General features: G+C 47.7%; 1 protein-coding gene across 1 annotated transcript in view; it reads left to right on the top strand.

The window, feature by feature from the left end:
• The first annotated feature begins 295 nt into the window (after nucleotides 1-295).
• LOC129395544 (cAMP-dependent protein kinase catalytic subunit PRKX-like) overlaps nucleotides 296-24,925 on the top strand; it is a 138,486-nt gene continuing 113,856 nt past the window's right edge. The window contains 2 exon segments of the mRNA XM_063602029.1: nucleotides 296-520; nucleotides 522-814. Coding sequence (XP_063458099.1) covers nucleotides 354-520; nucleotides 522-814 — 460 coding nt within the window. The 5' untranslated portion in view covers nucleotides 296-353.

The following is a 24,925-nucleotide window of genomic DNA, read 5'->3' as shown; positions in this document are numbered from 1 at the left end:
GTCCCCGGGCCACCCAGCCTCCCCATCTTCCGGGTTTGGGTGCAGCAACGCGGGTGGCCCGCCAGTGCGACTCCGGGGAGAAGTCATCCTGGGTCCCACCCCGGGGGCGCCCCGGGCGCGGAGGGGGCGTGGGCACCTCCCCAGCGCCGCCCCTGCCCTTGGTGACTGGAGTCGCCTGGACTCCTCGGCTGGGCCGCCGTCCGGGCGGAGCCCACGCGAAGGCGACGCCCCCCAAAGCCCCGCGGCCGGGTGGGGGCGGGGAGAGGCGTAGTCACGCCCAGGCTGCTTTCGCCCGCCCCAACAGCGCGCACGCGGCCAGCGAGCTGGAGGAGGCGGCGGGCGTGAGACCGGGAATGCTTAGGGCCCCCGCCTTCCCCGCAGCCATCCAGCACTCGGTGCCCGCCCCGCGAGGCCAGCGGCTGCTCCCTCCCGGGGCTATTGCTGCTAGTGCCGAGAGCACCGCCCAGCCATTGTCTCTGTGTCTCCATCAGCCGTGCCGAGCCGCGCACCCAGAGGCGAGGGCGCGCATGGGGAGCCTCCGTTGATGCTGCCGCGGCCGCCGCGCCGCCCTCCGAGGCTGCGTCCCGGGGAGTCCGGCTTCCCGAGCGCTCTGGCCTGGCCCGGCGCCCCGGACCTGAGTGCCTCCCCATGGAGGCGCCCGGGCCGGCCCAGGCGGCCGCGGCGGAGAGCAACTCCCGAGAGGTGGCGGAGGATACCGCCGACTGGGCGCCCGCGCTCTGCCCCAGCCCCGAGGCGCGGTCGCCGGAGGCGCCTGCCTACCGCCTGCAGGACTTCGACGCGCTGGTCACCGTGGGTGAGTGAGTGCGCGCGGGAACTCGGCCCACAGGGGCTCGCGGCGCGGCCGGGACCCCGTAGTAGGACAAAGGGCCCCGGGTGCCCGCTTCCTGGGGAGGGCCCTGCAGCGGGATCCCCGCGCGGGGCTGCCCTTGCGCCCTGGGTCTCCCCGGGTGCCGCTCGGAGAACTGGAGCGCACCCTCCAGCCCCGGCGAGTCCCCCCAACTGGCTGGGGGCCTTCCCTGGAGCGCCGAGGGCTCCTCTGGAAGACCACTCTGTATCCCCAGCACACACAGCACTCTGGGGCCTGGACCGTCCGACGTCACAAAACTTCCTGTAGGACATCTCGCCTAGGGTACCTCGTGCGCTCTCCCAGGTAGCGGCACCAGGGACACGGGCGCGGGGTCCCTCAGGCCAGCCTCCCCGTGTGCCCAGCGGCAGGGTCCTTGGCGGGGAATGTACAGATTTCTCCATGGGCTGCAGGAGCAGCTGGGCCCCGGGGGACAGGTGTTCGTGGCTTTGTGGGGATGAAGACGGCGGAGTTGGGGACGGATCCTAACATGTCCTGACACCGCCTGTGCTCTTCGTCTTGTGCGTCTGAAATGGGTAATTCTTGTATTGGACGCTTTATCCGTTTCCTTTGTCGTCTGTCTTTGAACTTAACCTCGAATGGGCAGCTTGACAGAGGTTTCGAGTTCTCAGTGCGTTTGGATCCGGACACGCGCTGGTTTATGGGGGCAGCCCTGAGTGGGTCAGAATATCCCAGCGGAATGTGGGCGCTGGATTTAAACAGTTGTCACCGGCCCGCCTGTGCCTCTTAGGGACTCTGTATGGCTAAGTGGGGTGTTGGTTGTCAAGAAAATAAATGGGAGAGCGGAGGGGGGTGTCTTGGGTGTGTTGGTGGGGCGGGGGCTCTCAAACCCTCTTAACTCCTGTTTGTCCTCTCATTTTGGAAAGGAGGAAGCTGGGCTGGGAAGCCCAAGGGCTTAAGGTCACACCTTAGGGCCGAGGAAGACCACCGGGCATAGCCTGAGGGCCTTCAGAAGCGCTGAGGAAGAGAGGACTTAGCTTCCTTCAGTGACCTCTTTGCCACTTAGACCTTGAGGGAAGGGCCCACGAGGAAAGCCTGAGTTTGGAAGGACAGAGTGGGACGAGGCCCTCTCTGTTTCTGCGCTCCCTCCCTCCTCCTATCTCATTCTCTCTTTCTCTGTTTCTCTTTCTCTCTCTTTCTGTGACCCTGTTCGTGTATCTGCATTTCTTCTCCTCTGTCTCTCTCTGTCTTTCTGTCTGTTCCCTTACTGTCTTGCTCTCTCTGTCTCCCTGCCTTCTCTCTGCTTTCCCTCTTCTTCTGGTCCCCCATGGAAAGCTGTCCTGGTCTAATCTTAGAGCTGGGTGTGTTTTGCGGGGAAGAAGGGTGGGGCAGGAACCCTGACTGGCGTAGCCGCCACAGTAGGTGGAAATACAACTCGACAATGGAAAATTGATGAGGTCCAGCCGTTCCTTGGCACTCAGCACCAGCGTTTGTCATTCTTTGGGGCACCCACATGGGTCCTTTGGGAAACGTGGAGCTGGGGCTGGAGGCCGGGGCAGAGAGCAGGATGCGGGCAGGAGGGCGGCAGAGGTGAGGAGCTCTCGTGTGACAGGGGGCCACTCAGTTTGACATCAAGTCAGCTTACGGTACCCAGCGGGTAACCTCATTTTAAAAAATAGATTGTCCTTGTCTCTAGGGACCAAGCTGGCTGGGCAGGGAGGTCAGCTTTTTTTTTCAGTCCAGTCAGTGCTCTCGTAATGAGGATGATGCTGCTTTCTCAAGGATAACTTCCTGTGAGCTCCAACGATGTGACAGGAGAGCTAGGTATCCTACACTAATTGGGCAACAGGAGACCAGGACCCAGGGGGTGTGTGTGTGTGTGTGTGTGTGTGTGTGTGTCTGGAACACTCTCTCATGACAACTTCACAGCTTTGGTGACATTATCTGCAGCATTTTATCCAAGCCCCTTTCTTTGTTGTTGGTTAAAGAGCAATGTGAGTATGATTCACCTAAAAGTAGTAGAATAAATTCTAAAAAACCCAAGGGTTTTAGAGTCTTCACGATTGTCTCTCTGAGCCACAATTTACAGCAGCTTTGGACTCTTTTACAAGGCGTGATGGAGAAGAGTGAGGGGCGAGCTTGAGTCTCAGTCTGGAGTTGAAACCCAGTCTGTGTGGGTGTGACCCCTCTTCATCCTAAACTGTCACCGCCGGAATATAAGTTTGCCTTTAAGTGCTCTTTCCCCCTCATTCCTAATTCTCTCAGGCCCCAAACAAGCATCCCCAGAAGTACTGAACTTTTTGGGGGTGGGTGGAGGGGATCTGTATGCAGATTTCCAGTTGAGCAATCCTCTTTTCTATGACTTAAAGCCAATCACAGGCTGGACGTGGTGGCTCATGCTGGTAGTCCCAGCACTTTGGGATGCCGAGGCAGGCGGATCACTTGTGCTCAGGAGTTCGAGACCAGCCTGGTCAATGTGGCAAAACCCCATCTCTACTGAAAAAATACAAAAATTAGCCGGGCGTGGTGGCGGGCGCTTGTAATCCCAGCTTCTCAGGAGGCTGAGGCAGAGGAATTGCTTCCACCCAGGAGGCAGAGGTTGCAGTGAGCCAAAATCACAGCATTGCACTGCAGCCTGGGCAATGGAGGAAAAAAAAAAAAGGAAACTGTCAGTGTTCTAGATAGACCAGTTTTCCTCAAGTTCAGGTAGTTAGGAAGAAAGAGTGCAGTTTGCAATTGTGAAAAATCTGATAATGGATTTTTTTTTTCTTTTTTGTGCATGAAGGGATTCTGTAGTACGTCTGCTTTAAAGGCTGATTTAATAGTTTTAGGAACTTTGGATCACAACAGCCATATGACTCCTCAGAGAAAAAATGGGTTTCAGTCTGGTTCTTTAAATTTCTTGTTTATATAACCAAGCCGTGCTTGTTCCTATGAGGGAGAACAATTGTGCTTTAAAAAAGGAAAATCTGGGCCAGGTACAGTGGGGCGTGCCTGTAGTCCCAGGTATTTGGGAAGTTGCAGTGGGAGGATGGCTTGAGGCCAGGAGTTCTAGACTAGCCTAGGCAATACAGCGCGACCCTCATCTCTTAAAAAAAAATAGTAATAATAGGTAGTTGGGCATGTTGGCGCATACCTGTGCTCTTAGTTACCCGGGAAGCTGAGGCAAGAGGATCACTTGAGCCCAGGAGGTCAAGGCTGTAGTCAACCATAGTCATGCTACTCTACTCCAGCCTGGGTGATAGAGCGAGACCCTCTGTCTAAAAAATAAAATAAAATAAAATAAATAAAATAAAATAAAATAAAATAACCTGTCTAAAAAATAAAATGAAATAAAATAAGATAAAATAAAATAATTTATGGAAGTGAAAAACTTACACTACGTAGACAGAAGAGGATGTCTCTCTGTGCAGCAATCCACCAGCCTTATTTTACCAATCTTCCCACTTAAAATGACTGCTTGAGAATTGCTTTCTCTGTATATCAGATAAAAAATACTTAGGTTTGGCCAGGCACGGTGGTTCATGCCTGTAGTCTCAGCACTTTGGGAGGCTGAGGCGGGCAGATCACGAGGTCAGGAGATCGAGACCATCCTGGACAACAAGGTGAAATCCCGTCTCTACTAAAAATACAAAAATTAGTTGGGTATGGTGTCGTGAGCTTTAATCCCAGCTACATGGGAGGCTGAGACAGGAAAATTCCTTCAACCAGGGAGTCTGAGGTTACAGTGAGCCAAAATCACACCACCGCATTCCAGCTTGGGCAACAGAGCAAGACTCCATCTCAAAAAAAAAAAAAAAAAAAAGACCCCAAAAAACTTAGGTTTTATTCCAAAAGTGTCCTTATTGAATCATTTGGCATCTATAAGCCACTGCTTGTTTCTCATGGGTATCCCCCATGTTAGCCTGTCAGGAAGGAGGTAATTCAGCAGGTAAACCAGTGGCCAGGATTTGGGTCCACATTTCATCTTCCTTTTCTTAACCTAGTTCTACATTTACTCATCTGAAAAAAAGGGAAGTAATAACAGTACCTGTCCTACACGGTTACTATGAGGAAGACTCCAAAGTTCCTGGACCCGTACTAAAATATATGTATTTTGAAACACAGGCTCACAGGAGATTTCAAAAACAGTACCTGGAGTCTCACAGACCCTTCAGCCAGCTTCTCTATGGTGACGTCTCCATATCCATGGGACAATATCAGAACCAAGTCATTGATGTTGGTATATCCCTATTAAAGAGAACACATACCTCGTTCAGCTTTTTTTTTTTTTTTTTTTTTGAGACATGGTCTCACTCTGTTGCCCAGTCTGGAGTACAGTGGTGCGAGCTCGGCTCACCCCAGCCTTGAACTCCTGGGTGCAAGTGATCCTCCCACCTCAGCCTCCCAAGTAGCTGGAACTACAGGCATGCACCACCATACCCAGCTAATTTTTGTATGTTTTGTAGAGGTAGAGTCTTGTTATGTTGCTTAGGTCTTGATCTCCTGGTGCCTCAAGTGATCCTCCCACCTCGGCCTCCCAAAGTGCTGGGATTGTATACAGACATGAGCCATCGTGCCTGGCTTGTTCAGCCTTTTACTAGTTTTCAAAAGGTGCTCATTTGTGTTTGCGAGTGTGTGTGTAGAGTTCTGTGCAGTTTTACCCAGTGTGTGGATTTGGCAGCTACCACCCTCCAAACCATGGTGCAGGATGAATTCCCTCACCGCAGACCCCTCTGTCTTCCTCAACACATTTTTTTTTTGTAACTTTCACACGATATACCATCTGAAAATATTTTATATTCTTAAGAGCTAGGAGATCTTCATAATTAATGATGCATGGTTCTGAAATCTAAAGCGCTTGTACTAGTAGTTTTTAATTCTGTCCTTGGTTTTTAGAAATAAGGCTTGGAGTCGCAAGGAAAAACTAGCCCTTAGACAAAGGATTTCTCTGCAAAAAAAATTTATTTCTGCACAGAAGGGTGCCTCCTGTGTGGCTGGTTGCCCCAAGAGCACCCTGAACAAAGGAGATAGAAGTTTTTATTCCTAAGGCAACTCCTGCCCCTGTGTCCTTTCCCCATTGGCTGGGGTCAGACTGCACAATCTAAAATAGACCCGACTGGCTAAACATTTCAACGTTCTTTAATGATAAGGTGGACACATGATTGGAGAGAGGGGAGAGGAGGGAGGGGTCGTCTGTGGCGAACTAGAAAGCCAGTCTTTTCCCAAATAAAGGAAGGAGTGTGAGCTGGTGCTGATAATGCCACTGGTGCTGTGGCATGCCTGGGCATGTAGTAAAGTCAGAAAGAAGAAAAGGAGAAGAAAGAGATGCAGGGGTGGATACTGGGAATTAAAGAATAAAAGGTTGAGCAGGCTGTTTGAAGAGAAACCTTGCCATAGCTCATATTGGTTCTCCTAAATTGGCCAGAATTTTCCTTTGCTCTCCTCGTTGCTGGGTCTTATTAATGCCTTAAGATAGTTCATTCAGGCTGTTGTAGCAAAATACCACCAACTGGGTGGCTTTTTTTTTTTTTTTGAGACAGAGTCTTGCTCTGTCACCCAGGCTGGAGTGTAGTGGTGCAATCTAGGCTCACTGCAAACTCCGCCTCCTGGGTTCACACTGTTCTCTTGCCTCAGCCTCCAGCAAACCACAGACATTTATTATTGTTCACAATTCTGGAGGCTGGAGGTCCAAGATGAAGGCATGGCAGATTTGGTGTCTGTTGGGGACCTGCTTCCTGGTTCATAGATGGTGCCTTCTCGCTGTGTCCTCACATGGTGGAAGGGGTGAGGGAGCTCTCTGGGGCCCCTTTATAAGGGCAGTGATCCCATTCATGAGGCTCCAGCCTCACGACCTCATCACCTCCCTAGGGCCTCACCTCCTGACACCATTACCTTGCAGGTGAGGATTTCAACACAGGAATTTTAGGGGGACACAGACATTGAGTCCACGGCATCCCCACCCTGTCTGTCACACAGCATGCTGCCGGGACGAATGGCATCTGAACTGGTGAGATTCTACTGTGTGCATAAATCAGCAGCCTTGTGGGCAGTGTTGACATAGCAATTAGGAGTGTTGTTTGTAGCCTAACAATACACAGAAAGTGGAGCTCAGCCCTTTGATCTTATTTATCTTGTGTGGGTGCTCCGTGTGAGACAGGCTCATGCATGTGTGAATGACAGTTTCCTTTAAGTGCATCACGCAAATGCCAAGAGATGAGATCAAATATTACACGTCAGAGAACATCTCCAAGGATAGAAGTCCTGCCAGTTTCTCCTCTTCATTGTTTATTTCATTTTATTTTTTTAATTTAAGTTAAATTAAAATACATGTTAAATTAAATTTAAGTTAAATTAAGATACATGTGCAGGACTTATTTTAAATAAAAGAGACAGGGTCTCGCTGTGTTGCCCAGGCTAGTCTTGAACCCCTGGGCTCAAGCGTTCCGCCTGCCTCCGCTGCTGGCACATAAATGCCAAGAGTGCAGGGACCTCTGTGTGTTGGAGCCCCTTTCATCTCCCACATCCAAAGAACAGACCCGGCACTTAGTGTGTGCCCAAGACCATCCACCGCATGAATAGAGAAATCAACCCTCCTCATGCGCCTGGGGTTTCCTGAGGTGGGAAACCTTCAGTGCTAGCTGGGAAAGTCGCAGGCAGAGACAGGGACAAGCTGGTCACTCTGTGTGTGAATAAATAAATGAATGGATGATGGCATTATTGGCAGTTGTTCTTTATGACACTCACTGATGCCAAGTACTGGACGGGTACAATATGTACATTAGTTTCTCTATGGGTAGAAGCTCCACCACAACAACATTAGCGTTATTTTCTTTTTTCTTTTTTCTTTTTTTTTTGAGACGGAGTCTTGCTCTGTCGCCCAGGCTGGAGTACATTGGTGCAATCTTGGCTCACTGCAAGCTCCGCCTCCCGGGTTCACGATGTTCTCTTGCCTCAGCCTCCCGAGTAGCTGGGACTACAGGCGCCCACCACCACGCCTGGCTAATTTTTTGTATTTTTAGTAGAGACTGGGTTTTACCATGTTAGCCGGGATGGTCTCGATATCCTGACCTCATGATCCACCTGCCTTGGCCTACCAAAGTGCTGGGATTACAGGCATGAGCCACTGCGCCCGGCTGCCTCTTTTTTTTTTTTTTTAAAAGACAAGAGTTTTACTCTGTAGTGAAGGCTAGGGTGTAGTATTACAGCCATAGCTCACTGCAGCCTCCACTTCCCTGGGTCAAGTGATCCTCCCACTTCAGCCTCCCAAGTAGCTGGAACTACAGATGTGCACTGCCACACTCAACTAATTTATTTATTTATTTTTATAGAGTTGGGTATGGCTATGTTGCCCAAGCTGGTCTCGAACTCCTATGCTCAAGTGATCCTCCCACCTCAGCCACGGAAGTAGCTGGGATTACAGGTGTGTCCACCATGCTTGTAGTCTTCTTAATGGAAAGAGGGTCTGAGAGAAGGGATGCTATGTGGCAGTAGGTTTTGCCTGCAGCATGCTGCCTCCTCCCTGGGAATGCAAGGCATGCACACTGGATCAGACGACAAAAGCAATGTCATCTGCAGTTCATGGGCACGCTGCAAAGAAGGGAGATGTTAAACTCTCGAAAGCAGCGGACACCTCCCACCGGGAAGAGACATGGTTTGTGAAAATCAAAGGAGGGTGAAGGCATGACAATCGTGAGCCCAGGAGGTTGAGGCTGCAGTGGGCTGAGATCATGGTACTGCACTGCAGTCTGGGTGACAGAGACCTTGTCTCAAAAAAATAAAAATTCATGGGAAGCCAGGTGTGGAGGCTCATGCCTGTAATCCCAGCACTTTAGGACGCTGAGGTGGGAGGATCTCTTGAGCCCAGGAGCTCAGTATCTGTCTGGGCAATATAGTAATACCCCATCTCAAAAAAAAAATTTTTTTTTTTTTTGAGACAGTCTCACTTTGTCACCCAGGCTAGAGTGCAGTGCTGCAATCTCTGCTCACTGCAACCTCTGTCACCTAGGTTCAAGCGATTCTCCTGCCTCAGCCTCCCAAGTAGCTGGGATTACAGGCTCCTGCCACTGTGCCTGGCTAATTTTTGTAGTTTTTATAGAGATGTGGTTTCACCATTTTGGCCAGGCTGGTCTTGAACTCCTGGCCTTGTGATCCACCTGCCTTAACGTCCCAAACTGCTGGGATTATAGGCATAAGCCACCACGTCTGGCCAAAAAAAAATTTTTAAAGTAGCTGAGTGTGGTGGCGTGGGCTTGTATGTAGTCCCAACTACTAGGGAGGCTGAGGCAGGAGGATTACTTGAGCCCAGGAGGTGGAGACTGCAGTAGTCATGATGGTGCCACCGTGCTCCAGCCTGGGCAACAGAGTAAGAGCCTATGTCAAAAATAAAAGGAAGTATCAAGGGAGATGATTACACAGTGCCTGGCACACTGTAGGTCTCCAAAAAATAAACCTTTTCTATCCATCAGTTTCCTCTTCTCTCCAGCATGAAATTGCGTATGTAAAGTTGAAAAGAAAAAAGAGAGAGAGAATCTTTCAAAAAGGTAGTAATGTTGGTGGCATTGTGGTTGTTTAAAACAAACAAACAAACAAAAAACCTTGGGGGAAATACAGAGAAAGCCCCAAGGCAGTCCTTCCAAAAAGCTGAAAGTGCTTTGCTTTGTTTGGAATTGTGACCGAGTTTTCCCTGTTAGAAAAGTCTGTGGTTAGAAGCTTCCTGTTAAGCCAGCTTCCTGGTAAGAAAGTGGAACCGTTGTTTCTTCTGTGTGACGGGTTCCCTCTGCCGTTTCTGTAGGTTGCCTCCCTGTGGTTGTTTACTGTGGTGGGTCCAGACTCAAAACCAGGTTTGGGGCCACCATCATCATATTTGTGTCCCCCACCCCAAGATTCTTATGTCGAAACCCTAGTCCCCAAGATGATGATATTAGCAGGTAGGGCTTTTAGGAGGTGATGAGGTCATGAGGGTGGGTCCTCATGAACGGGATCAGTGTCTTTATAAAAGGGACCCCAGAGAGCTCTCTCGCCCCTTCCACTATATGAGGACACAGCAAGATAGCACTATTAATTAGGAAGCTGGTCTCTGCCAGACTCTGAATCTTCCACACCTTCATCTTGGACTTCCATTCTCCAGGACTGACAGCAGTAAATGTCTATTGTTTCTAAGCCTTGGTCTACTGTGTTTTGTGATGGCAGCTCAAATGGATTTAGATGGGGCTCTATTCACCCCATGCAGCAGGGTCCATGGAAAGGCAGCTGTGATGAGATGATCCATCATTACCTCTTTCATGCAGACTGAACATCTCTGCTTTTCTGTTCTGTTCTCTTCCACTTTTTCATGCTATATTTTCTCAGCATTATTCCTCTTGTTTCTGGCCTCTTTTGAAGTCTTCTTTTCCAGGGATCTGCATTTCCCCCATCCTCTTGAACAAGAAGCTACTGGCCCTGGGTCTGCTTACCTTGCCTCCCACTTGTTACTCATCTCCTTGGAGATGGAAACTGAAGAAGAGGAAGAAATTTTAACATGAAGAGGAACATAGAACACACAGATCCCGAGAGATGGAGAAAGCCAACCCAGTGGCTCAGGGAGACAGCTGGGAGGGGAAATGGGGAGGACTGCTGAATGAATATCCAGTCTCCTTTGGTGGCGATAAACATATTTTGGAACTAGATTGAGATGACAGTTGTACAGCACTGTGAATGTGCTAAATGTCACTAGATGGTCAATTTTAAAATGATTCATTTTATGTTATAGTGAATTTCACCTTGATGGGAAAGAAGATAAAGAGGAAGCTGGTGGCTTGAGCCTGTAATCCCAGGACTCTGCAAGGAAAGAGACAGACGCTACAGAGTTTGACGCTACTGGTGGCCAGGTCTTGCAGAGCATGGTGGCAGACTTTTTTTTTTTTGTTATTGAGTCTAGCTCTGTCGCCCAGGCTGGAGTGTAGTGGCGTGATCTCAGCTCACTTTAACCTCCACCTCCCAGTTCAAGTGATTCTCCTACCTCAGTCTCCTGAGCAGCAGGGACTACAGATGCCTGCCACCACACCCGGCTAATTTTTGTCTTTTTGGTAGAGACGGGGTTTCGCCATTGAGATCATGAGTGGTGGGATTCTTGGTCTTCTTGTTCTGTTTTGGAGATGGAAGCCACAGGAGCCCCTTCGAGAATGAATGTAGGGTGTAACTGTATTAGTTTGCTCTGACTGTCATAACAAAATACCACAGACTGAGTGACTTATTTAATAGAAATTAATTTTCCCACAGTCCTGGAGGCTGGAAGTCTGAGATCAAGGTGTGGGCAGGCCTGGTTCCTCCTAAGGCCTCTCTCTTGGGCTTGTAGATGCTATCTTCTCCCTGTATCCTCACAGGGCCATCCCTCCATTCGACTTTGTGTCCTTATCTCCTCTTTTTTAATTTTTATTTTTTTAGAGACAGGATTTTGCTCTGGCCCAGCCCAGAGTTCAGTGGTGCTATCATAGCTCACTGCAGCCTTGGCTTCCCGGGCCCAAAGCAACGCTCCCACCTCAGCCTCTTGAATAGCTGGGACCACAGGTGTGCACCACCATGCTCAGCTTTTGTATATATATTTTTCCTAGAGATGGAGTCTCCCAATGTTGCCCAGGCTGGTCTCAAATCCTGGCCTCAAGAAATCCTCCTGCCTCAGCCTCCCAAAGTGCTGCGATTACAGGTATGAACCACTGCACCCAGCTTCCTCTTCTTACTAGGATACCAGTCCTATTGGGTCAGGGCCCACCCTAATGACTTCATTTTACCTTAATTAACTCCTCAAGGACAGCATTTCCAAACAGTCACATGCTAAAGTCTGGGGGTGAGGGCATTGATATATGATTTTTTGGGGGACATAATTCAGATCATAGCCCCTGTGAAAATTGTAATGCATCCAGGGATACATTGGAACTTCTCCTAAAGCAATATTGTAGTGTCACCCGAGTTAAAGCTGGCTTCTTAGAAGATCCCCCTTCTTGGTTGACTTCTGCGATCTCTCTCATGTTCCTTCACACTGTCTTAGTCTTGCATGGCTGCTGGAATGAAGGATCACAAATACAGTGGCTTAAACTCACATGCAATGAAGAGATACCTGCACTCCCAGGTTCACTGCAGCCTGAGTCACACAATAACCAAGATAGGGCAACAACCCCTGTGCCTGTCAGCGGATGAGTGGGTGAAGAAAATATGGTCTGTACACAGTGGTGTACTATTCAGCCTGTAAAAACAATAAAGTCCTGTCATTTGCAACAATGTGGATGCAACTGGAGGTCATTATGCTCTGAGAAATAAGCCAGGCACAGAGAGACAAATACAGCATTATCTCACTCCTTTTTTTTTGGACAGGGTCTCACTCGGACACCCAGGCTGGAGTGCAGTGACGTGGTGTCACTGCAGCATCGACGTCCCAGGCTCAAGGGATCCTCTCACCTCAGCCTCCTGAGGAGCTGGGACTGCAGGTGTGCATCACCACGCCAGGCTATTGTTTTGATTTTTTTTTGTAGAGATAGAGTCTTGTCATGTTGCCCAGGCTGGTCTTGAACTCTTGTCCTCAAGTGATCCTCCTAGTTTAGCCTCCCAAAGTGCTGGGATTGCAGGCATGAGCCACCAGGCTCTGCCTGACCTATGTACTTTAGAATTCCAGAAGCAAATCTCGTATCCTGCTGGAGGAGCAAGACGGAAACGCAGGTGCTAGAGGGCAGATTGTTTGCACAGAAACCTGGGCATGTGGATGAATTTGGTAATACTCACGTGTGTGCGGGTAAACTTGGCAGGCCCCTTTTTTTCCAAGGTTCCCTTGTGCAAGAAGAATGAAACCAATGCAACCAATACTTTTAAGAAGCCCCTCCTTTCTGGAGCATCTTCACGCTGCATTTCTCGGGTGGGCATGTTTTCCTGGCATCTCTGATTCTGTGCTGTGTTGGGTGACACAGGATGATGGACATTTTGCTTCCCTATTAGGATCTTAAGTGAAAGTCCAGTTGGCATTTGCATTTGATCTGAGTAGGAGAAAACATGACAAATAGCCATTAGAGGCCAGGCCTGGGGGCTCACACCTGTAATCGCAGCACTTTGGTAGGCCGAGGTGGGCAGATCACTTGAGGTCAGGAGTTCGAAACCAGCCTGGCCAACATGACGAAACCCCGTTTGTACCCAAAAATACAAAAATTAGCTGGGCATGGTAGTGGGTGCCTGTCATCCCAGCTACTCAGGAGGCTGAGGCAGGAGAATCACTTGAACCTGGGAGATAGAGGTTGCAGTGAGCCGAGTCTGTGCCACTGCACTCCAACCTGGGGTGATAGAGTGAGACTCCATCTCAAAAAAAAAAAAAAAAAACAACCAAAAACACTCAAAAACACATTAGATGCATTTGAAGCCTCCCAGCTATTCTCCCATGATGGCAGAATAGGCATCCAGGAGACTCACACTACCCTGTCTGAACACCTTTAGCGAAGATGTAAATGATCTGCAGAGGAGACTCAGGTGCGAGGATGGAAATTCCTTCCCCCTCCAGCACTGATGGCTTCCACCTTCCTGTGGTCTAGGAGACCACACAGAGGTTGTCAGTGTGGGAGGCTGTTGCCAGTATGGTGAGTTTCCTACGGAGGAATTTCCTGTGGGACACCTCTGGGCAGTTCTTCCAGCCTTTCATGTCTTCTGTCAGATGATACAGTGGCCAGGTCAAGGGATTATCATGATTTTATTTGTTTTTTGTTTTTTAGAGACAAGGTGTTGCTCTGTTGCCCAGGCTGGAATGCAGTAGGGGTGCAATCAATAGCTCAGCTGCAGCCTCAAACTACAGGGCTCAAGTGATCCTCCTGCCTCAGTCTCCCAAGTAGCTGGGACTACAGGGACACACCACCATGCCCAGCTCATTCTCTCATAAGATGGAGAGAAGAGAAGAGAGGAGGACATAAAACTGTCCATATGACTAGTTTGGGCCTTTCCATCCTGCTTAATCCAGAACTGTCAAGTTTAGACCCTGATCATTCTTTAGTATGTTTGAAAAATACGGCTGGGCACAGTGGCTCACACGTGTAATCCCAGCACTTTGGAAGGCCAGGGTGAGAGGATCACTTGAGTCCAGACGTTTGAGACCAGCCTGGGCAACATAAGAAGACCCCACTGCTACAAAGGGGGAGAAAAAATCAGCCACGCATGGGGACGCATGCCTGTGGTCCCAGCTATTCGGGGGGCTGAGATGGGAGGATTGCTTGAGCTCGGGAGGTAGAGGCTTCAGTGAGCTGCGATTGTGCTGCTGCACTCTAACTTGTGTGACAGAGTGAGACCCTGCCTCAATTAAAAAAAAAAAAAGAAAAATAGACCTTCCTTCTATACAATGTCTTCCCTGCTGGCCTCCATGCCCTCGTACCTGTTTAAAAATCCAGTGGAATTTTTCACCAGGACATAGAAAAAGGAAGTTGTCTCACGCAGTTCCTGTTAAATTGCACAAGTCCGCACAGATCCTTGCAACCCACGCTACCATTTACTTAGCATGCGTTGTGTGTAGGCATTACATTATTCTCCGAGGTAGTTATTTTGGATGTTATACTGGGGAGGTACCCCATCAGAGAGATTTGGAGGGCAGCCTGTGGAGGGTTCTTTTAAAATTGTTGACAACTAATTTGGTGGATGTTTTCACCTTGGTGAATCGTTCCCTTGGGAGTCATTTTGCAGAACAAAGGGGTTGCACACAGGTGTGGCCAGAGAAACCTTGGCACAGAAGAAAGAAGTGCTTTGTCATGCTTAGGGCACCTGGGATCTCTTTGGATGGGCAGGCAGAGGGGGACCCTGTGAAGCCTGCCTGCGTTTATTTGGGTATGCATGCTTATGTTGGAGTCTTGGCAATGAGAGGACCAGAGTGGAGGGAACAGAGCTGTTAACAGAAAGGGGTCCATATCCAGACGCCAAGAGAGGGTTCTTGGATCTCAGGCAAGAAAAAATTCAGGGCAAATCCATAGAGTAAAGTGAAAGCAAGTTTACTGAGAAAGTAGAGGAATAGAAGAATGGCTCCTCCATAGGCAGAGCAGCCTCGAGGGCTGCTGGTTGCCCATTTTTATGGCTGTTTCTTGATTATATGGTAAATGAAAGGTGAATTATTCATGCCTCCCCTTTTTAGACCAAATAGGGTAACTTCCTGATGTTGCCGTGGCATTTGTAAACTGTCATGGCGCTGGTGGGAGTATAGCTGTGAGGACAACCAGAGGTCACTCTTGTCGGCGTCTTGGTTTGGGTGGGATTTGGCCAGCTTCTTTACTGCAACCTGTTTTATCAGCAAGCTCTTTATGACCGGCATCTTGTGCTGAACTCCTATCTCATCCCATGACTTAGAATGCCTTAACCATCTGGGCATGCAGCCCAGCAGGCTTCAGCCTCATGTTAACCAACACCTCTTCAAGATGGAGTTGCTCTGGTTCAGATGCCACTGACAGAGCTAGCTTATAGTTGGGACAATGTCATAGGGAATTATTCTTAAAAGATTGCAAAATCCAGCTTGGATGAGATTCCAGAAATCAAAAGGGTGTTGAGAAAGCAACTTGTCTAGAATTTCCTCTTCATGGGCTGTTGATTCTGTTTGCAATCACACCTTAAGAAAAAAATAGGCCAGGCACGGTGGCTTGTGCCTGTAATCCCAGCACTTTGGGAGGCTGAGGCAGGAGTTAGAGACTAGCCTGGCCAACATCGTGAAACCCCGTCTCTACTAAAAAAATACAAAAATCAGCCAGGCATGGTGGTGCGTGCCTGTAATCCCAGCTACTTGGGAGGCTGAGGTGAGAGAATTGCTTCAATCTGGGAGGCAGAGGTTGCAGTGAGCTGAGATTGTGCCACTGCACTCCAGTCTGGGTGGACAGAGCAACACTCCTTCTTAGCAACAACAACAACAACAACAACAACAACAACATAATAAAAATAGAAGAGAAAATAAGTGACACATAGTGGCTCATGCCTATAATCCCAGGGCTTTGGGAGGTCAAAGAAGGAGAATCATTTGAGGCTAGTGGTTCTAGAGTAGCCTATACAACATAGTGAGACCTTGTCTTTACAAAAATAGAAAAAAATTAGCCGTGTGTATGGTGGGTCTCATACCTATAGTCCTAGCAATTCAGGAGGCTGAGGCAGGAGGATCACTTAAACCCAGGAGTTGGAGGCTACAGTGAGCTATGATGGCGCCACTGCACTCCAGCCTTAGCAAAAGAGCAAGATTCTGAAACGAAAGAAAAAAAGAAACGGACATAAAATATAAAAAGAAAGAAAACAGAAGAAAAAAGAAAAATATTTATATAGAAAGAAATCTGTAAAGATGCAAAACATTCTGTGGACACGAATAGAATAGTTGTTATGCTTGATTTTGTTTATTAAAGCTTTTTTTAGTTCATCCGTAAAGTTTAGTGTTTTCTTTTGAGAACAAATTCTGTCTTGTCAACTTCATTGATTTTCAGGCTGGGCGTGGTCTCTCGACACTTGTAATTCCAGCACTTTGGGAGGTCGAGGTGGGAGGAGGGCTTGAGACCAGGGGTTCGAGACTAGCCTTGGCAACATGGTGAAACCCTATCTTTACAAAAAAAAATAAACAAATAACAATTAGCCGGGCATGGTGGCACATGCCTGCAGTCCCAGCAACCTGGGAGGCTGATGTGGGAGGATCACTTGAGTCTGGGAGGTTGAGGCTGAAGTGAGCTATGATTGCGCCATTGTACTCCAGCCTTGGTGACAGAGTGAAACCATGAAAGAAGAGAAAGAAAAGCAAAAAGGAAAAGAGAAAGGAAGGAGAAGAAGAAAAAAGAAAAAAGTAAAAGAAAATAATATATAGAAAAAGTCAGTAATGTCTCAAAATATTCCCTACACGGTTGAATAGAAATTGTTGTTGGATGTGATTTTATCTGTTAAGGCTTTTGTTTAGTTCATTGTTAAACAGTTCAGTATTTTATTTTGAGCACAGATTCCGGTTTATCACTTGCATTAATCTTTGCAAAGAAACTACTTTGGGTTTCTTTAATGTTTCTGTGTTGACTTCCTGTTTTCAGTTTCATTGCAGTTTGCTCTGGTTTTTCTTTTGTTTTTCTCCACTCATTTTAGGTTTCTGGAATTTTCCTGAAGCATTGTATGCTGATACAGATTCTGAGCTGGTGCTTTGACTGTCACAAGCCAGAGGGTCCTAGAAGAAGTAGAATCATAACTGAGGAAAACTTAGGAAACCCCATCCGTTCTGCCTTTCAAAGGTCTTCAGGGCAGCGCCACGTTTTACCACCTGATTTTGGTGTTTCACAGTCTGATGTGTTCATAGCTTTTGACTATTAAACTGATTGAGCTCTGCGTTTTTAAAATTTCTGTTACCCTGCTGGTGCTGTTTGAGCTCCAGCTTCCTCCTCTGTGTAATCAGTATCCCTAGTTGCCTCTTTACCCAAAAAGCCACAGAAATAAGTGCAGAGAAAACAGGTTAGCTGCCACCTGCGACAGAAGCGTGTCCTTAAATGTGTCCCTGTTCTCCTGGCCACATCACTCCAGTCTCTGCCTCTGTCTCCAAATGGGGCCTTCTCTTCTGTGTCTCTGTCTCGTCTTCTGTGTCTTTATTTTATTTATTTATTTGAGATGGCGTTTCAATCTTTTGCCCAGGCTGGAGTACAGCGGTGTCATCTTGGCTCACTGCACCATCCACCTCCTGGGTTCAAGTGATTCTCCTGCTTCATCCTCCTGAGTAGCTGGGATTATAGGCACCTGCCACCACCCCTGGCTTATTTTTTCCATTTTTAGTAGAGACAGGATTTCACCATGTTGCCCAGGCTGGTCTCAAACTCCTGTCCTCCAGGTGATCCACCTGGCTCGACCTCGCACAGTGCTGGGATTACAGGCATAAGCCACTGTGCCTGGCCATTTTTTATTCATTCTCTTTTGTCTCTTAGAAGGACACTCGTTGTTGGATTTAGGTCCCACCCTAAATCCAGGATGGCCTCATCTGGAGATTGTTTACTTAATAGAAACTACAACGACCCTATTTTCGAATAAGGCTCTATTCACAGATACCAGGGGTTAGGATGTGGACATATTTTTGGGGGGCACCATTCAACCTAATCCACCCCTCAACCTCAGTATGTCCACTGCGTTCAACATGAACTGTGTCTCCTTCTTTCCCCAAACAGAACAACTTAAGAGACCCTGTGCACCTGTACACCTTGCGTAGGTCATCAGCACTCACTGCTTATATGCCTAAGTTCTAAGCTGTGATCATCTCCACCCTCCCTCTTGCAGCCCAGTTGAGCCCATTCTCTGCCCAAGCACCTTATAAACAGGCCTTTAACCCTCCATCTCCATATGTTTCACCCACTTATTTCATACATGATAGTATTTAATGTTCTTTTACTGATTTTTCCTAGGGTGGAGAATGTCAAGGAAAGGAACTGAGTTTGACAGTTTTAAATTCATACATTCTGCTATCAACATTACTTTGAAACAATTATTTAATGCAGTGCATCGGTTTCATTTAACATAAATTAAACCTATGTAGATGAAATATTTTGATAGTCACATTTTAAAAGGTGAGAAAGTTATATAGTGAAATGCATCTCTGTTTTTGTGCCTCACCTGTGCAGAATTTGCCCTCTTCTCCCACCCAGGTGACCATATTAATGTGTCTTGTATATTTCTCCAAAGTCCTTTCTACATGTGGAAGCAAGTATCACTTATGGAGAAGGGCTTCACTTTTTTTTTTTTAAACAGGTGGGGGTCCCTGTTGTCCAGGCTGGAATGCAGTGGTACTATCATAATTCACTGCAGCCTCCAACTCCCGGGCTCAAGCAATTCTCCCATCTCTGCCTCACGAGCAGCTGGGACTACAGATGCATACCACCACACCCTGCTCATTAAAAAAATTTTTTTGTGCAGATGATGTCTGGCTATGTTGCCCAACCTAGTCTTGACCTCCTGGGCTCAAGTGATTCTTCTGCCTTAGCCTTCTAAAGTGCTGGGATTACAGGCATGAGCCACTGCTCCCAGTCTCCACCCATCTATAGGTGTGGAACAAGAGCATGTTCCCTCCCAAGCTAATGTGGCATGTACTGGCCTCCCGGGCTGTAGACAAGATGGATGGGGGCTGTGCCCACTTCTTGAGTTACCTTTTTTTTTTTTTTTGGAAGCAGAGTCTCACTGTGTTGCCCAGGCTGGAATGCAGTGGTGCAATCTTGGCCTATTGCAGTCTCCTTCTCCTAGCTTTAAGCAATTCTCCCACCTCAGCCTCCTGAGTAGCTGGGATTACAGGTGCCTGGCACCATGTGCAGCTAATTGTTGTATTTTTCATAGAGACGGGGTAACACCATGTTGGCTGGGCTGGTCTCAAACTCCTGGCCTCAGATGATCCTCCTGCCTTGGCCTCCCAAAGTGCTGAGACTGCAGGTGTGAGCCAGGGCACCCAGCTGGGTTTTAACTTTTTTTTTTTTTTTTGAGACGGAATTTTGCTTTTGTTGCCCAGGCTGAAGTGCAGTGGTGCGATCTTGGCTCACTGCAACCTGTGCCTCCCGGGTTCAAGCGATTCTCTTGCCTTGGCCTCCTGAGTAGCTGGGATTACAGGCATGCACCACCATACCCGACTAATTTTGTATTTTTAGTAGAAATGGGGTTTCTCCATGTTGGTCAGGCTTGTTTCTAACTCCCGACCTCAGGTGATCCACCCCTCTTGGCCTCCCAAAGTGTTGGGATTACAAGCGTGAGTCAGTGCACCTGGCTGGTTTTACATTTTTTGAAGTGCATTTTCCACATGGCCACCTCTCTTGGAGTGCCCATGAGGAACACAATGCTGTCCTTCTTGATGTCTCTGCAGGGCCACTGCGATGCTGTCTTCTTGCAAAGATTTCTGTCCATGATGTCTCAACATTGAATGTTTGGGTTTTTTTCTCTTGCATTTTAGGGAGAATTGGGGCTCATCCATCCTCACCTTCTCTCTCCCATTGAATTGGTGCATCCTGTTTTGTTAGCACCTGGAATGCCCATGTTGAAGGTTCTTTAAGCACCTCAGTTTAAGGAAAGAAATGCAGAATTTTTGTTTTGTTTTTTGTTTTCTTTTTTTGAGACGGAGTCTTGGTCTGTTGCCCAGGCTGGAGAGTATGCAGTGGCGCAGTCTTGGCTCACTGCAAGCTCCGCCTCCTGGGTTCATGCCTTTCTTCTGCCTCAGCCTCCTGAGTAGCTGGGACTACAGGCACCCGCCACCACATCTGGCTATTTTTTTGGATTTTTAGTAGAGACGGGGTTTTGCCATTTTAGCCAGGATTATCTCGATCTCCTGACCTGGTGATTCCCCTGCCTCAGCCTCGCAAAGTGCTGGGATTACAGGTGTGAGCCACTGTGCCCGGCTGAGGCTTAGGAATTCTTATAGTTGACTGACATTTACAATTTATTAAGGAACTTACTTTTTAAGTGTATAATCCTCAAAACATCTTTAAAAAAAATGGTGTTTTTTTGTTATCCAAGTTACTTTGACATCAGCCATTTGCTGACCCACCACATAATTTCTCATTATGTTACCTTATTACTGGCTGAGTTAATATGCTTACTAGGGACCTGTATATGACTTTTCTGATTAAAAGTAAGTTAAGTCTGGGCGCAATCGCTCACGCCTGTAATCTCAGCACTTTGGGAGGCTGAGGTGGGAGGATCACTTGAGCCCAGGAATTTGAGACCATCCTGGGCAACAAAGAGATCTCAAAAACAAAATTAGCGAAACATGGTGTTGCATGCCTGTAGCATCAGCTGCTTGGGAGGCTGAGGTGGGCTGATGGGTTGAGCCCAGCAGTTTATGCTGCAGTAAGCTGAGATTGCATCACTGTGCTCTAGCCTGTGGGACAGAGTAAGACCTGTCTCTAAAAAAATTAATTAATTAATTAATTAAAAATAAATAAATAAAAGTAAGTCCAAATGGAGATGGTTGGTGGTGTTGGTGGGAATGGATGACATTATGAATGTATTTAACACCACTAATCTGTACACTTAAAAATCGTTAAGATGGTAAATTTTATGTTGTGCATAGCTTACCATAATTAACAAATAATAGATTTAAAACAAACAAAGTAAGTATATTCAGTGCCAGGTGTAGTGGCTCATGCTTGCAATCTTAGCACTTTGGGGCATTGAGGTGGGAGGATTGCCTAAAGCCAGGAGTTCAAGACCAGCCTGGGCAACAGAGTGAGACCCCATCTTAAAAAAAAAAACAAAAACAAAAACCAAAAAAAGAAAACATTCACTTTCTTTCTGGATCATAAGTAGAGACCCAGACCTGCCTATGTGTCTTCAATGGACATCTTAAGACTTATGTTTTGGACATATCAGACTTTTGGAATAAAGGAGCTGAGTTGGGAGTGCAAACTCCTCTTCTTGTCCATTGCCCTGTGGCAGGAGATTTTGCTCCCAGTCCCCACTTAGTGGTGTGAGATCCTTGATTCTGGAAGGTGAGCTGTGCTGTTCAGGCCACAGGTCCTCATGAATGTCTATATTCAGTGCCACGCAGAATAAGAAGAAACACACACCAGCTCTGTTTCTATGAAGCTTACTTTTTGTTGTTGTTGTTGAGACGGGGTCTTGCTCTGTCTCCCAGGCTGGAGTGCAGTGGTGCAGTCATGGCACTCATTGCAGCCTCTACCTCCTGGGCTCAGGAGATCCTCCCTGCTCAGCCTCCTGCGTAACTGGGACCACAGATGTGCGCCACCATGCCCAGCTAATTTTTAAATTTTTTGTAGAAACGGTTTCGCCATGTTGCCTGGGCTGGTCTTGAATGCCTGGGCTCCAGTGATCCACCTGCGTTGGCCTCCCAAAGTGCTAGGATTACAGACATGTGCCACTGAGCCTGGTTTTGCTTACTTTTTCTTTTTTTTTTTAAGTTCCTCTTAGCCTATCTTGGGGAGGTGTCAGTGTTATTCAGATGTACATACAACACAATCACCCACACTGGGAGGAGTCCTTGCCAAATGGATAGGGCTGGGTAACCACCGCCACATGGGACATTTGGGAAGCCGATGTTTGAATGTTTTCACACTTACAGATGCATTCATTTACTATGTTTATTATTCTGTGTGATGTGCTTTCTGTGTGTTATTTCACTTAAACCCAGTGGGGGTAAATATTGTGATCCCTATTTGGTAGATGAATTTTAGAGAGGTTAGAGGGCTTGTCACAGTCACACAGCTTTTAACTGTGATGGGATGACGCCTCTTGAATGAGGCTTAGTAGTGAGATGGCTGAGGAAGGAAGAAAGTAGGAAGGAGAGCAAGAGAGAAGGAGGGAAGGAAGAAAGTAGGGAGAAAGGAAGGAAAGGAGAGGGAAGGAAGGGAGAAAGGAGGATGGAAAGAAGAGGAAGGAAAAAGGGAGAAAGGAAGGATGGAAAGAAGGAATGAGAGGAAAGAAGGAAGGAAACAGATGAAAGAAGGAGGGAAGGGCTGAAGGAAGGAACAGGTGCCCTGTTCAGGTGGGTTTATTCTCAGGAAGGACCCAAGATGGAAAGTGTGTAAGAATTGTTTTAGGCCAGGCGTTGTGGCTCATGCCTGTCATCCCAGCACTTTGAGAGGCTGAGGCAGGAGGATTGCTTGAGGCCAGGGGTTGAAGACTGCCCTGGGCAACAGACCCTGTCGCTATAAAAAATGAAGAAAATTAGCTGAGTGTGGTGGCTTGTACCTGTAGTCCCAGCTACTCAGGAGACTAACACAAGAGGTTTAGGGAAAATGAAAAACAGAACAAAAAACAGGCCGGGCATGGTGGCTCGTGCCTGTAATCCCAGCATTTTGGGAGGTCAAGGTGGGTGGATCAGGAGGCCAGGAGTTCAAGACCAGCCTGGCCAAGATGGTGAAACCCCGTCTCTACTAAAAATACAAAAAAATTACCCAGATGCGGTGGTGGGCACCTGTAATCCCAGCTACTTGGGAGGGTAAGGGAGAAAATTGCTTCAGCTGGGGAGGCAGAAGTTGCAGTGAGCCAAGATGGTGCCACTGCACTCCAGCCTGGGTGACAGAGTGAAACTCTGTCTCAAAAAAAAAAAAAAAAAAAAAAAAAAAAATTAGCTGGCTGTGGTGCTGCATGCTTGTAATCCTAGCTACTTGGGAGTCTGAGGCCAGAGGATTGCTTGAACCCAGGAAGTGGCGGTTGCAGTGACCTGTGATTGTGCCACTATACTCCAATCTGAGCCAAAGAGAGGACTCCATCTCACATAATAAAAATAAAAATAAATAAATAAAAACAGAAATGAGAACACAGACACACACAGAGGATGGCCTGGTGAGGACACAGGAAGATGGCACCTCCAAGCCATGAGAGAGGTCTCGGGGAACCAGCCCTGCCCACACCTTGATGTCTGACTTCCAGCCTCCAGGCCTGTGGGAGAAGAAAGTTCTCTTTAAGTCACCTTGTCTGTGTGATGTTATTATGGTAGTCTGAGCAAAATACTTTATTTAGATAGAAGTCTGCCAGAATTAGGGCCCTGTAACGCTTTCCAGGATGAATTGAGGTCAGAGCATAATTCATAGGTTCTTTTTTACATTTACTATTAGCCACTAGATTTTTTTTCAGTAGACTAGCAAATACTGCAGAAGCTGAATTAGATGACAGCTTAAGTCAGATCTTTATGCACCTCAGAATATTTGTACTGATTAAAAGAAATAACCAACACTTGATAGGGGGAAAGATTGAGACACAGAAAGTAGTCTCTCCCTGTGACCAATCCTAACAAATTCTTGCTTAACTACCTTATTTTTTTTGGATGAAAATGTGTTTCTTACATCAGTAGAGATTATGAAGGGATTTATGTACAGATGACTAAAATATCAGCCATTAGTCTCCTGTTTGTTTTTTGTTGTTGTCGTTTTTTGTTTTGAGACAGGGTCTTGCTCTGTTGCCCAGGCTGGAGTGCAGTGGTGTGATCTTAGCTCACTGCAGCCTCGACCTCCCAGGCTCAGGCAATCCTCCCACCTCAGCCTCCCAAGTAGTGGGGACGACGGCTGTGCACCACCACACCTGGGTAATTTTTTATTTTTATTTTTGTAGCTGGGATCTCGCTATGTTGCCCACGCAGGTCTTGAACTCCCGGCCTCAAGTGATCCCACCATCTTGGCCTCCCAAAGTGCTGGACTTATAAGCGTGAGCCACCCTGCCCAGCCTAGTTTACAATTTGAACTTGGTTTTTCATCTTGGCTCCTTTGAAGACTTCTGTCTTCTCCCATGTTTGGGGCGGCTCTGCGTTGTGGACATTCCTTAGTGATCGGCGTGGGAAGGCTCAGACATGTCTAGGCTGCCTTTGTAGGAATAGGGATTAGTAGCTCCTTAGCCCCACTCTTTCCTGGGATGTTGCTGTTTGCTGAGGTCTGCACAGTTCAGACCACCCTGGAAGCCTCTCTCAGGTTCTCAGAGATGGTGGAGTTACACCTTTGACTGTGAGCTCGCAGCATTGCTAGGGAATGTACTTGGCTAAATTTGGAACTATTTGGTTGAATTTGTACCCCTGGGCATATTTGCTTTGGTAACATACCACAGACTGGGTGCCTTAAAATAACAGAAGTTAATTGTTTCACAGTCCTGGAGACCACAACTCTGAAGTGCAGATGCGGCAGGGCTGTGCTCCCTCTGCGGGCTCTAGGGGAGGCTCCTTCCTACCTCTCCCAGCTCCTGGGGGCTCCAGGCGTCCCCGAGCTTGTGGCCGCATCACTGCGGTCTCTGCCTCCGTCTCCACGTGGCCTTCTCCTCTGTGTCTGTGTCTTCTCTTCTTCTCTTACAGGAACACGTGTCATTGTGTTTAGGGTCCACTCCAATTTTGGATGACCTCACCTTGAGATCTTTAACTTAATTACATCTGCAAAGACCCTTTTTCCAAATGAGGTCTCATTTACAGGTTCTGTGGGTCAGGACATGGACATATCTTTCTGGGAGACCATAGTTCAGTCCACTACAGTTGTATCCAGTTGTTTCTGGAGGCTCCAGGGGAAGCTCCTTCCTGCCTCTCCCAGCTGCTGGGGGCTCCAAGTGTCCCTGGGCTTGTGGCCGCATCACTGCACTCTCTGCCTCTTTCTCCACGTGGTCTTCTCCTCTGCGTCTGTGTCTCCTTATTAGTTCACCACTCATATTGGACCACCTTCAGGATGACCTCACCTTAAT

This window comes from Pan paniscus, chromosome Y (genome assembly GCF_029289425.2).
Source record: "Pan paniscus chromosome Y, NHGRI_mPanPan1-v2.0_pri, whole genome shotgun sequence".
Taxonomy (NCBI): Eukaryota; Metazoa; Chordata; class Mammalia; order Primates; family Hominidae; genus Pan; species Pan paniscus.
The sequence above is the reverse complement of the archived record's forward strand: the minus strand, read 5'-3'. Positions and strand labels throughout refer to the sequence as shown.